The sequence below is a fragment of the Mesoplodon densirostris genome, chromosome 19 (assembly GCF_025265405.1).
Source record: "Mesoplodon densirostris isolate mMesDen1 chromosome 19, mMesDen1 primary haplotype, whole genome shotgun sequence".
Classification (NCBI taxonomy): domain Eukaryota; kingdom Metazoa; phylum Chordata; class Mammalia; order Artiodactyla; family Ziphiidae; genus Mesoplodon; species Mesoplodon densirostris.
In genome coordinates, this window is record NC_082679.1 from 53,437,976 (window position 1) to 53,451,019 (window position 13,044).

A 13,044-nucleotide genomic window follows, 5' to 3' on the forward strand; every position below is an offset into this window, starting at 1 on the left:
TGGAGAAATGTCTATTTAGGTCTTCTGCCCATTCTTTGATTGGGTTGTTTGGGGATTTTTTTGATACAGAGCTGCATAAGCTGTTTGCATATTTTGGAGATTAATTCCTTATTGGTCGCTTCATTTGCAAACATTTTCTCCCATTCTGTGGGTTGTCTTTTTGTTTTGTTTATGGTTTCCTTTGCTCTGCAGAAGCTTTTAAACTTAATTAGGTCCCATTTATTTTTGTTTTTATTTTTATTACTCTAGGAGACAGATAAAAAAGATATTGCTGCGATTTATGTCAAAGGGTGTTCTGCCTATGTTTTCCTCTAAGAGTTTTATAGTGTCTGGCCTTACATTTAGGTCTTTGATCCACTTTGAGTTTATTTTTGAGTATGATGTTAGACAGTGTTCTAATTTCATTCTTTTACATGTAGTTGTCCAGTTTTCCCAGCACCAGTTATTGAAGAGACTGTCTTTTCTCCATTGTATATTCTTGCCTCCTCTTTCATAGATTAATTGACCATAGGTGCATGGGTTTATCTCTGGACTTTCTATCCTGTTCCATTGATCTATAGTTCTGTTTTTGCACCAGTACTACACTGTTTTTTTTTTTTTTTTTTTTTTTTTGCGATATGCGGGCCTCTCACTGTTGTGGCCTCTCCCGTTGCGGAGCACAGGCTCCGGATGCGCAGGCCCAGCGGCCATGGCTCACGGGCCCAGCCGCTCCGCGGCATATGGGATCCTCCCAGATCGGGGCACGAACCCATATCCCCTGCATCGGCAGGCGGACTCTCAACCACTGCGCCACCAGGGAGGCCCTACACTGTTTTGATTACTGTAGCTTTGTAGTACAGTCTGAAGTTAGGGAGCCTGATTCCTCCAGCTCCATTTTTCTTTCTCAGGATTGCTTTGGCTATGTGGGGTCTTTTGTGTTTCCATACAAATTTAAAAATTTTTTGTTCTAGTTCTGTAAAGCATAACTGTATATATTATGTAAGACTTTGCTTTGTGTTCTCATTAAAAACTGATTAGTTTATATTTCTTAAGTTTCCTTTACTGGTTTTATTGGTTTGAAAAGATTCAACATTTAAAATTATGAAAATGTAAAAACCGTGTGTTCATGTAAACTGAATGATAATAACATGTCTTTTTTTTTTTTTTTTTTTTTTTTTTTTTGCAGTACGCGGGCCTCTCACTGTTGTGGCCTCTCCCGTTGTGGAGCACAGGCTCGGGACACGCAGGCTCAGCGGCCATGGCTCACGGGCCTAGCCGCTCTGCGGCATGTGTGATCTTCCCGGATTGGGGCACGAACCTGTGTCACCTGCATCGGCAGGCGGACTCTCAACCACTGCGCCACCAGGGAAGCCCATAACATGTCTTTTTAAAAGGGTTGTTCTTTGGCAATTGAGATAACTGTGTATGTAAACTATTCTCCACTTCTATCTGGGTAAAATGATTAAAATGTCATCTTGTTGAAAAATTCAATACATCATTAGTAATCATGTTTCTTTTTAGTGTGTCACTTAAAACATAATTTCTAACATCCTTATTAACTTTAAGACCTTGAACTTATATTTCATTTAACTAGCCAATAATCTTTAGGGGTGTGGACGATTTCTAAATGGATTTAAATTCCTAAAGAGAAAAAATTCAAAAACACTAAGTTACTGAGCATAATCTTAATATCCTCTCTTGCCGCTCATTGTTGCATATAATGGCATGACCACTAGTTAACAGTTGGTAAGAGTATGCATCCACTTTGGGTGATGCTGGTAAACATGCTAACTTTTACCACTTTAGGAGGTACAAAGGGATGTGGAATGTGTTCAAAATCACTTAGAAATGTACAATCTCCCAAGACTGAACCAGGAAGAAAAAGAAAATATGAACAGACCAATTACCAGTAATGAAATTCAATTAGTAATTTAAAAACTCCCAACAAACAAGAGTCCAGGACCAGAAGGCTTTACGGGTGAATTCTACCAAACATTTAGAGAAGAGTTAACACCTATCTTTCTCAAACTATTCCAAAAAATCACAGAGGAAGGAACACTCATAATTTACAAGGTCAGCATCACCCTGATACCAGAACTAGACAAAGATACCACACACAAAAAAAGAAAATTACAGGCCAATATCACTGACGAACACAGATGCAAAAATTCTGAACAAAGTTTTAACAAACTGAATCCAACAATACATTAAAAGGATCATACACCTTGATCAAGTCGATTCATCCCACGGATGCAAGGATTTTTCAGCAAATCAATCAGTGTGATACACTACATTAACAAATTGAAGAATAAAAACCATATGATCATCTCAATAGATGCAGAAAAAGCTTTTGACAAAATTAAACATCCATTTATGATAAAAACTCTCCATAAAGTGGGCATAGAGGGAACACACCTCAACATAATAAAGGTCTTATATGACAAACCCACAGCTAATAACATCATACTCAACAGTGAAAAGCTGAAAGCATTTCCTCTAAGATCAGGAACAAGACAAGGATGCCCACTCTTGCCACTTCTATTCAACATAATACTGGAAGTCCTAGCCACAGCAAACAGACAAGAAAAATAAATAAATAAAAGAAATCCAAATTGGAAAGGAAGAAGCAAAAATGTCACTGTTTGCAGATGACATGATACCATACACAGAAAATCCTAAAGACACCACCAGAAAACTACTAGAGCTCATCAACAAATTCAGTAAAGCTGCAGGATACAAAATTAATATACAAAAATCTGTTGCATTTCTATACACTAACAATGAACTATCAGGAAGATAAATTAAGGAAACAATCCCATTTACCATCACATCAAAAAGAATAAAATACCTAGGAATAAACCTACCTAAGGAGGTAGAAGACCTTTACTCGGAAAACTATAAGACATTGATGAAAACCACAAAGCTGTCAAGTGTCTTTCACTGGAACACTGATAAACTTGGGGGATCTCAGGGAAGGAGGCACAGGATCACAGGTACAGGCTTTGCAGGTGAAACCTGGTAGAGGCGAAATGGATCATTCTTGGTTCCTAATAGACAAACTAATAAGGACAATAAAAATACTGCTGGTACATGGAACGATCAAATTAGGATTCCCAAGGCTTTACGGAACTTCCAGGTGGAAGCTAACTCCAAAGGTTTAGTGTCATACAATTCTAGTTTGTTAATCACATAGAAGAATTACGTGTGTTAATTAACACCACATTACACAAATGTAAGTAAAACCAGCCAAGTAAATAAGACATTAAATTAATAAACTGAAACAGAAAATTGCTGAATAAAATTCAGGTGGGCAGATAGGAACTGGGGGAGGGCTGCACCTTCTCTACCACCATTCTGACCTAGCGCCTCATGCCTCGATAGAAAAAACAAAGACAAAAATCACCTTGCATGTGGAGTTTTTTTTTTTCCTTTTTCCTTTTTTTTTTTTTTAAAAGAATACTCTGTCTAGCATTATCCCCTCAAAATAAATGAAGCCTGGAGTCCTTTCTATAAATATCTAATCCCCTAAATGAAAACAACTTCATTTCTCAAATCTTGCTGCTGATATGGAGGGACCCTTGCAGATGTGATAAGTGTGAGAGGAAACTGCTGGTTTTCCACCAGGAGGAAGGAGACCAACTTGGCAACCTTGTCATATTCAATACCTGCTATTTCCTGTATTTGGGTAGTCTGACTCTTCCAAAGGAAAAACTTTAAGGATGAAATACTTAATGTTTTTGTCTGTGACTCTTCCACAATCCACGCTCCCCGCTTCTTTCTGAAATTTTGTAGCATTGTTTGTAATGATATTAGGACATACTATTCATTCTCGAACATCATTTAAGTCTTCATGAGCTTCTGTTTCATCTCTCTGATTGGATTATAGACTTCTTGAATGAGCCCCTCCCCAAACCACACCTTACAGTTCTTTGTCCACCCCACAGAACCCAGCACGACCTTTATAATAGGAGATGTCAATACGTCTAGCTGATTGATGGACTGACACATCAGTTACACATCTCTGTGATTCATTTTCCTAGAAACTAATTTTAAAAGACAAATTGCTCCAGGCCATCATTAATCTCTCCCTGATATACTTTCATGCATGTAGATGCTCTGAAAAATATGTACCCACATAGCATTTTCTGTCTGCATTTCTTTATGTACATGCACCCAGATAATCCATATTTGGGGCTTCCCTGGTGGCGCAGTGGTTAAGAATCCGCCTGCCAATGCAGGGGACATGGGTTCAAGCCCTGGCCCGGGAAGATCCCACATGCCACGGAGCAAATAAGCCTGTGCGCCACAACTACTGAGCCTGCACTCCAGAGCCCGCAAGCCACAACTACTGCACCCACGTGCCACAACTACTGAAGCCTGCGCGCCTAGAGCCTGTGCTCTGCAACAAGAGAAGACACGACAATGAGAAGCCTGAGCACCACAACAAAGAGTAGCCCCCACTCGCCAAAACTAGAGAAAGCCCGTGCACAGCAACAAAGACCCAACACAGCCAAAAATTTAAAAAAACAAATAAATTAATTAATTTTAAAAAAGATAATCCATATTAAAATAATCCTTGTTATTCAATGTATGTATTAGTATGTAAGTATTTATATATTAGTTTGTTTTTTTAATTGAAACTATACTCGCACAACTTAAAGGGTCAAATTATTCTATGTATCGTGTTATGAAAAGCAGCATTCCCTTTCACTCCTACACCCATCACCCTCTAGAGGAAATTCTTAACTATTTCTTCTGTTTCTACCTCCCTATCTCTACACAACATGTTCATAAAGCTGTTTTTTAGTTGTCATATGTAAGCACTGTCTCTTGACCTTCCCGGGTGGAAGCTCTTTCATTCCCCAATCTCCCCAACCAGACTCATGTACCACCTGTTCCTCATCTTCCCCATGTGGTTCTATTATCAGTTGGTTGGATCAGTACTGTTTTCACATTATTTCTCTAGGTAAATATTATTCAAGCCAAGCCACACACCATGATGACTTCCTTTCTTTCTTGCATATTTTGTTCCTCCTAGAGTTAGTCTTGTTTTTCCTGTTTGCTTAGTTACATACTTATTGATAATTCATCTCCAAACATCTGAATCTTCTGTAAATACACTGAATACTGAAATACAGTATATACACTGAAATACACAGATTTTTTTTTCTCCTCTTGGAGACAATGCTCTGAAGCTCCAACCTGGACTGGTCTGTCTTCAGGTCTGTCACATACATCTCCCTTCACCATCATCCCAACACCCTGGTTTCCTGGCTTGAATCTACTTCTCCTCCTTGGATAGGCTGAAGGCCTACTTTTACACTTGATGGATGACTTGGGTACAGAATTCTAGGTTAGAATTCGAAGAGACTCTAAGAGGATCATTTTCTTGAGAACAGGGAAGGCGCTGCTGCTCTGCTGTCATCTAGTCCCAGTACCTAGTTCACTGCTCCCGAGAAGTGTGATGCTGTTCACATTCCTGTTCTTTGTATGTGACCTGTTTTCTCTCTCTGGAAGCTTCTAGGATCTTCTCTATATCCCTGGGTCTTTCCTCATTCGTATGCTAGCTACATGGCGGCCCCTTTATTGGGAAATGTGTCCACCTTCTTTAGAGAATGAACTTCCGTTTTCTGCTGGGGGAGAGGAAGGGCGATAACTGCTCTGCAAACTAGGAGTGGGGATCTGGGCACCCTAGAAAGGCCATGACACAATACTCCCGTTTCTGACCTCACCTTCATGCCACTTGCAGAGGTACGGGGTACCACTAATTCCTGAGCCACCTGGGGGTTCTGCCATGTGCGTTGCTGTTTTTCTGCCTGCCAGTTCAGGGCTCAGCTTTCTCCCCCATGAGATCAGGTATCACTAACCTTATCTGCCCCCCAGGTCCCAAGTTTTACTGCCAACATTACTTCTCCTTGCATGGTTGTGTCTTTACAGAAAAGCTCTATGTAGACACCTTGGCAGGGTGTGGGGGAGAACGGAAATCAGTGTGTGTTCAGTCCACTCTTGTATCTGTCTTTCATGTCACTCTTTAGAAAACATCTCTTCTCTTAGCTTCTTTCATAGTACAGTCTTGCTTTTCCTCAAAATTCACTGGTATCTCATTCTAAGTCTCTGTTTCTGGTTCTTCCTCCAAGACTCAATCTCCAAGTACTGGTTTCTCTCAAGGCCCAGAGTAAGTGGGCTCTCTTATTTGCTCCTCCCATCCTCTTCCTCCCCACCCCCCAGCTCCCAGGTAAATGCACTCAACTCTCACAGCTTGAACACCACTGACATGGTGAAGATTCCCACATTCCTAGTTTCAGCCCTGAACTGTCCTTTAAGCTCCAGACTCACATCCAACTGCCTGCATGATTTCTACAGTCTGAACCTCACCAACATCTCCAACTGTCCCAAACTGAGTTTTCAATGTTCTTCCAGTCTTTTCTATCGTAGAATATGGCACCACCATCTACCCAGTTGCTTGAGCTGGAAACGTGGGAATCCGCTAAGCTTTGCCTCTTCTCCTCAAGCCCATACCCAACCTGTTAGTAAGTCATGTTGAGTCTACCTCTAAAACACATTTTTACTCCACTCATCTCTCTCCCCCTCCACTGCTGTCACCCCGAGACTAGGCCGCCCATCTCTCTCTGACTATCTAAGAATCTTCAAATGGCCTTCCTACCTCTGCTTCTATCCTCCTGCAGCCCTTTCTTCCTATAACAGCCGAAGGGATCCTCTTACAATGGAAACCAGAGCACATCACTTACTTTTTTTTTTTTGGCCTCACCACGCGGCTTGCGGGATCTTAGTTCCCTGACCAGGGATCGGACCCGGGCCCATGGCAGTGAAAGCACAGAGTCCTAAGCACTGGACCACCAGGGAGGTCATATAACGTACCTATTAAGGTCCTTCGAAGCTCACCATTGGACTTAGAATACAATCCAGATTCTTTACCATGACTCTGACTATCCTACAGTCTCATTTTACAGCACTCTTCTCGCTCATTGTGCTCTAGCCACACGGGTCTTCCTCCACTTGTTTAGAAGAGCAAGTTATTTCCCCCATGGACCCGCTCCCTCTGCATGGGATGCCCGTCGTGCTGCTCTCTCGCTGCACGTGTGGCTCCACCCCATCCTGCAAACCTCAGCTCCTCAGAGAGCCTTCCCGATACAGCTCGACATGTCTTCTAAGAGTCTCCCCACTTGCTTCCCTGCCCCAACACCCCTTTTGTTTGCTCGTAAATACTGATCACAATTTGTAATTATATTTTCCTCTCCCACCGGTCTGTGCGTTCCACCACGGGAAGGAGTGAGTGTGCTAGCACTGTGACTAAGAGGAATTGGATAAACATTAGTTGAATCACTGAATAAATGTCCCTACTTCCAATCAATATCTGAGGATTGTATAGAAAACTTCTTGCGTTACAATAAAAATGTAATCACCTCATGAAATGCCAGGGTTTTCAGAAGCTTGAAACAGACTCAAAATGCTTCAGAAATTTCTACTTATAGATGAGAAACTGGAACTTCATTCCAAGTATTATGTTATGGGCACATTAAATTATAGGGCTTTTCAGAGAGTGATGGGAAGAGAAAGAAATTCTTATTCACCGATTCCTTTGTGAGGATCAGGAGGACAGGAAACAAACTTCAGCACTTCAGCTCGTTTCTCCCTCAGACCCCAGCGGTAGAGGATTTCTCCGTAGCATTTCTTAAAGTCATCAAATTGCTGGGTATTGGCGGGGTCCAGAAGCCTGGATCAAATTCAAAATTCTGGTCAGTTCCTTTAAGAGAAACAAGCTCAAGGCCAAACAGCACTTAATATAACAAATGACACATAATACGCTAAGAGTCCTGATTTTGGAGAATCTAAGCGTCATGAAATTGCAGCTCCCACCTGCCAAGGTCATTACCTTTTATTTTTATCGTGCTGGTCACGCTCTCGCTCACGAGGATCACTGTAGGTCAGACTCCCAAATCGGATTTCTTCTGGTGAGGACTCTCCCCAGGGTGAACATATGTGGTCTGTCTCTCTTCCCACTGAAAAAAATCAAATGGGAAGAGAAGATGAAAATCAGAGAAGGCATGGGAAATACCAGAAAACTCTCATAATGCACATGTGTCCAATTTACTCCCTGGAAGAAAGATAAGCTAAGTTGAAGATCCTGAGAAATGGAACTAAACAGAACACTTTCCTAGCCTTACCTTTTTGTCTAGGTGTTTACTATTAAGGTAACTTGATAATTAAGTACCCACAAAATGAATAAGCAAATTATGGTAGAGATGATGTAGACTATTAGGCAGGCATTACTTATAAAAACTCTTTAAATGACATGAGAAAATGCTCATGACAAAATCAAAAATGGAACACAAAAACCAGAAATATAGAATGACCCCCCCACACACACGAAGGTTGGAAGAAAATGTTCTGGAATGTTAACATATGCTATTTCTAGGTGGGGGAATCAATGATTACTATTTTCTCCACTAATGCTTTTTGTTTTGTTTTTCTTCACTGGGCAAATAGTACTTTTGTAATCAACAAAACTAAGATCATTTTTAAAAAGAAATTTAAAAAATCCAGAAAACACAAATACACTTCCTCGTTAAATAGACCTTTACGGCCAGCTGGAACCAGGCTCAGCTTTATTTCTCTACCCTGAAGGAGGTACGTGGGGAGAGGGAGGTAACAGGAAGTGGCAGATGATCGGGAAAGGGGCTTGTGCAGGAGAAAGGATAAGGGTTAGCATTTGCGGGGGGACACTGGGAAGTCCCACTGTCAGTTTCTTAAGGTTACAAGATGGAAAGCAACCCAGCAAGGCAGAGAGACCAGAAACCAGCCTGTTCAAACACGAAAAGCCCAGATCTTGCTGACTACAGTATCCCCGTCATACTCAATTTAAAGGGCAATGAGAGGGGGGCTTCCCTGTGGTGCAGTGGTTAAGAATCTGCCTGCCAATGCAGGGGACACAGGTTTGAGTCCTGGTCTGGGAAGATCCCACATGCCGCGGAGCAACTAAGCCTGTGCGCCACAACTACTGAGCCTGCGCTCTAGAGCCCATGAACCACAACTACTGAGCCTGCACCTAGAGCCCATGCTCCGCAACAAGAGAGGGCACCACAATGAGAAGTCCATGCACCGCAAAAGAGTAGCTCCTGCTCGCCGCAACTAGAGGAAGCCTGCGTGCAGCAACGAAGACCCAACACAGCCATAAATAAATTAATAAATTAATTATTTTTTTTTTAAAAAGGGCAAAGGGGGAATTCCCTGGTGGTCCAGTGGTTAAGACTCCAAGCTTCCACTGCAGCGGGCCCAGGTTCAATCCCTGGTCGGGGAACTAAGATGAACTAAGATCCTGCAAGCTTCGCGGCGCACTGTGTGTGTGTGTGGCAATGAGAAACAAGGAAAAATGTGGAGAGTATTCATCAAGTAAAGATTACATATTAAATCGCACACCACATTTAGAGTATAAAAACCCAGCATGGAAACTAACACACCACTGTAAAGCAATTATACTCCAATAAAGATGTTTAAAAAAACAAAAACAAAAACAAAAACCGAGTGTGGGCTAAGGCTATACCAACCTATGTTCCAGCCACCAGTGTTGAATCCTGGGTCGGACATACTTGAGCAGGAACCAGAGGATGTAAAGCTGGGCTGCAGAGCAAACAGGAGCAGCATGAGAGCGCTGTTCCCCATGACGGCGACCTCTGGGAAAAGTCAAACTCACACCAGGAAACCCCCAACTTACGTATCGACTGTGGGACACCACAAGGTTAGATGAGCGGCTGGGAAAAGGCCCGAAGGGGTTTGGTATCCCCTGCGGCCGAGACTGGGCTTCAAACACACTGCAGAGCATAGCCAACGTCTGCACGTCCCGGAGCCGGCAGTAATGAGCCAGCCTGGAGAGAAAGGGGGCAGGAGAGAACTCATGAGAAAGGCAGGGGGAAGAATGAATGTCACGACAGCGGTGGGCTGTCACCATCGGGGTAGGAAGGCAGATTTTTTTTTCATTTATATTATTGAAGTTTAGTTGATTTACAGTGTTGTGTTAATTTCTACTGTACACCCAAGTTCTTCAGTTATACATATATATATATATATATATACATTCTTTTTCATACTCTTTTCCATTATCATTTATAAGAATGGGTATCCTACTGTATAGCACAGGGAACTATATCCTGTGATAAACCATAAAGGAAGGGAGAATTCTTGATTCTGCCTCCAAAGCCCCCATCAGGACCGAGGGTTTCCTGCAGATCCAGGAGCATGATCGACTCTGAGTTTGGCTCAATTTGTTTTGGAATAACATGTATCTGAGTATTACACGTGACCTAGATATAACCAACCTGAAAGCTCCTAGCTGGCAGCCAGGCCTGGGCTCAGACTTGAATGGAGCTTCTTCAAGAATTAAGGAGACTCAACCCACATCTGAGTGAGGCCATACATGCTCTCTCGGCCTCTCCAACTCCAAGGAGGCATCACACTGCTTCCTGGGGGGTTTCTATGTCCTCCATTCCTATGACCTAAGGCTACATGGAGGTGCTCAGAGAGCATGGTGCCACCACAGTATGGGGAGCAGGTCACAGACTCAGGAGGTGGCATTATGAGTCTAAGCTATTAAGTAAGAACAACAGGGGATAGTTTTACCTTTTAGGTCCTCACATCCCCTTTGCTCCTTTCAGTACAACTGTGCTAGACAGAATGTGAGGTAGAGATCCCAGGGACCTGGCCTTGGTGATGCAATAATATTGATACTTTCCTACCAAGCAATGTCTAATAGTTTTAAGGTGTTTTCACACTATCTCATGAGCCTCATATGAAGTGGGTAGGACAAGCACCATGAGCAACCTGAAGCATGAGCACGTGTCCCAGGTCCGGCCTCAACAAGTAGGTAAAGCAAACCTCCACCTGAAGGAAGGAGAGCTTTTCCATCTCTCTGTCAGGACCTGGGCCTCCCTGTCTTGGAGCCTCAAGTGGTTTTTCCTGGTTGTGAATCATTTTGCACACTGTATTTCCAGTTTGCCATATTTCAGTGCAATAAATCAAACACAAACTCAAGGTTTTCATAAACTGTCTAACAGGGTGAATGCATCGTGGCCTTTGGAAAACACGAAGGCCAACGTGCAATTCTCTAACCTGCTCTCAGGGGCGAGATTCTATAGCACCCAAGAAACTTTCTACCTCAAGAACTCAAACTCCTGTGTTCAGACTGATGTACTTCTGGGCCAAAGCATAACTCTCTCAAGGACACATGAGTCCCAAATCCTTGTTATAAATGACAAATACTATATAATTCCTTCTGCTCTAAGAAGTGAATTCTGCACAGAAATTATAGCAGCCCTAAAAGGAAAGGTCTCACTTCCTCTTCTCATGCCTCAGGCCTTTGCACTTTTCTCTTAGACAAAAACACTGAAAGTGTTTATAGACCTAAAATTGACATCACTCATTTTCCTCACTTTTAGCTCTCAAAACCTACAGAGACTCCAGTAGCTGTCGCCCAAATGGATGTCGAGCCCAGGGTGTTTCCAAATCTGGGTCAGACTTCGGACCAAGGCAAAGATCCGTAGCTACTGTAGCCAGCGACCAAACCTGGACAGATCAAAGAGAAATACCCACACTCAGACTGGTGAACGCAGGACCGCGAACCATGAAAGAACCCCACCTCCTCCTCCACACACAGCCTAAAGCCTTGCTATTCTGGGGGCAGCCAAAGCTGGGAGCTTACTGAAATGCAGAGTCTGACACCCCACTCCAGACCTACTGAAGCAGAATTTGCATTTCAGCAAGATTCTCGGGGGACTTGTATGCACATTTGAGAAACACTAGCCTTCAAAACTTTTATGAAGCTGACGACAGAGGAATGACACCATGCAACAACTTCCCTGGATGGTCTATTTAACCACTGACTCATGTGACTTTTTCTGCTGCTTCATTAGTGAACTGGCAGGGAGAAAAAATGCATTTGGTATCACACTTAAGATTGTCCTTTGCCCAAATAATGAAAAACCTTCCATTACAAAAGTTTCAGTATACTCTCTGAAGTTACGGAAAAATAGGCCAAGAAAAAATAGACTCGGCTTTCTTTTTGTTGACATCAAATCTGAGGAATATCCCCAAACTTGAAACCTCACGGGGCTTGGAGTCCTCAAGCAGAAACTAATGTCCATGATGTGTCTATTAAATCCAAGATTTAGCACATGCTAAATATAAATACATCACACCATCAACAGAGTCCCCTCCCCTCTATACCTTTAAAAATGGAATACTGGGGACTTCCCTGGTGGTCCAGCGGTTAAGACTCTGCATTCCTAATGCAGGGGGCCCAGGTTCAATCCCTGGTCAGGGAACTAGATCCCACATGTGTGCCACAACTAAGAGCCCACATGCTGCAACTAAGCAGCCCGCATGCTGCTACTAAAAGATCCCACACGCCGCAACTAAGACGCAGCGCAACCAAATAAATTTTTTAATGGAATATTATTTTTGGGAAATCTTTCTTACTAGCAATACATCACTGTATGCCCACCAACTGGAAAACACTACTAGACTCTGAGAAAAACCCGAAAGGAAGAAGATACAGACTTTGAATCAAGGAGTTTAAAACAGAAGAAAAAAAGAATAAGCAAATAAAAATACTGAAAAACAGGCATAGAAACACATCAGATATGTTAAAAAGAAATCAATGCAATCGTGTGGCTCCAGTATACTTAAATAACCCCCACGAGTATTGGTTCAAAAGAAAAACATTCATTTCTATGATCAATGGACCACCTGGATGGTTGCTGGAAGAAGTTCATAGGTTTCTGGGATAGGAAAGGATGTTTAATACCCTGGCTGACAATTTGGGCCCATTATTTCCTCACTTGTAATACACGTTTCCTAAGTGCCTTCAACAGAAATAGTTGACAGGTTTATTCCTGTAACTCTTTGCAAAACAGGAGACACATCATCTTCAATATGCGCAAAAAGAACAACAAAAAAAATTCTCCAAGCATTTGCACTGATGTCATTTCCAGTCCGTTAAGGAAGACCACACCACAATGATGACTGCAATTGCAAGAACAGCAGCAATAATTT

At 42.3% G+C, this 13,044-nt stretch overlaps 1 protein-coding gene and 1 non-coding gene across 5 annotated transcripts in view; one reads left to right on the forward strand and one right to left on the reverse strand.

The window, feature by feature from the left end:
• The window catches only part of WDR59 (WD repeat domain 59), a 107,935-nt gene that overhangs the window by 24,128 nt on the left and 70,763 nt on the right, over window positions 1–13,044 (reverse strand). For all 4 annotated transcript variants that reach the window (XM_060084564.1, XM_060084563.1, XM_060084562.1 and 1 more), the window contains exons 21-25: window positions 11,444–11,556; window positions 9,713–9,863; window positions 9,546–9,618; window positions 7,874–8,000; window positions 7,572–7,714 (exon numbers count right to left, since the gene is read on the reverse strand). In XM_060084564.1, the coding sequence (XP_059940547.1) occupies window positions 7,572–7,714; window positions 7,874–8,000; window positions 9,546–9,618; window positions 9,713–9,863; window positions 11,444–11,556 (607 nt within the window). The remainder of the gene's footprint in view (window positions 1–7,571; window positions 7,715–7,873; window positions 8,001–9,545; window positions 9,619–9,712; window positions 9,864–11,443; window positions 11,557–13,044) is intronic.
• Window positions 12,242–12,314, forward strand: TRNAR-CCU (transfer RNA arginine (anticodon CCU)). The gene has a single exon. It is a non-coding gene; the product is annotated as a tRNA-Arg (tRNA).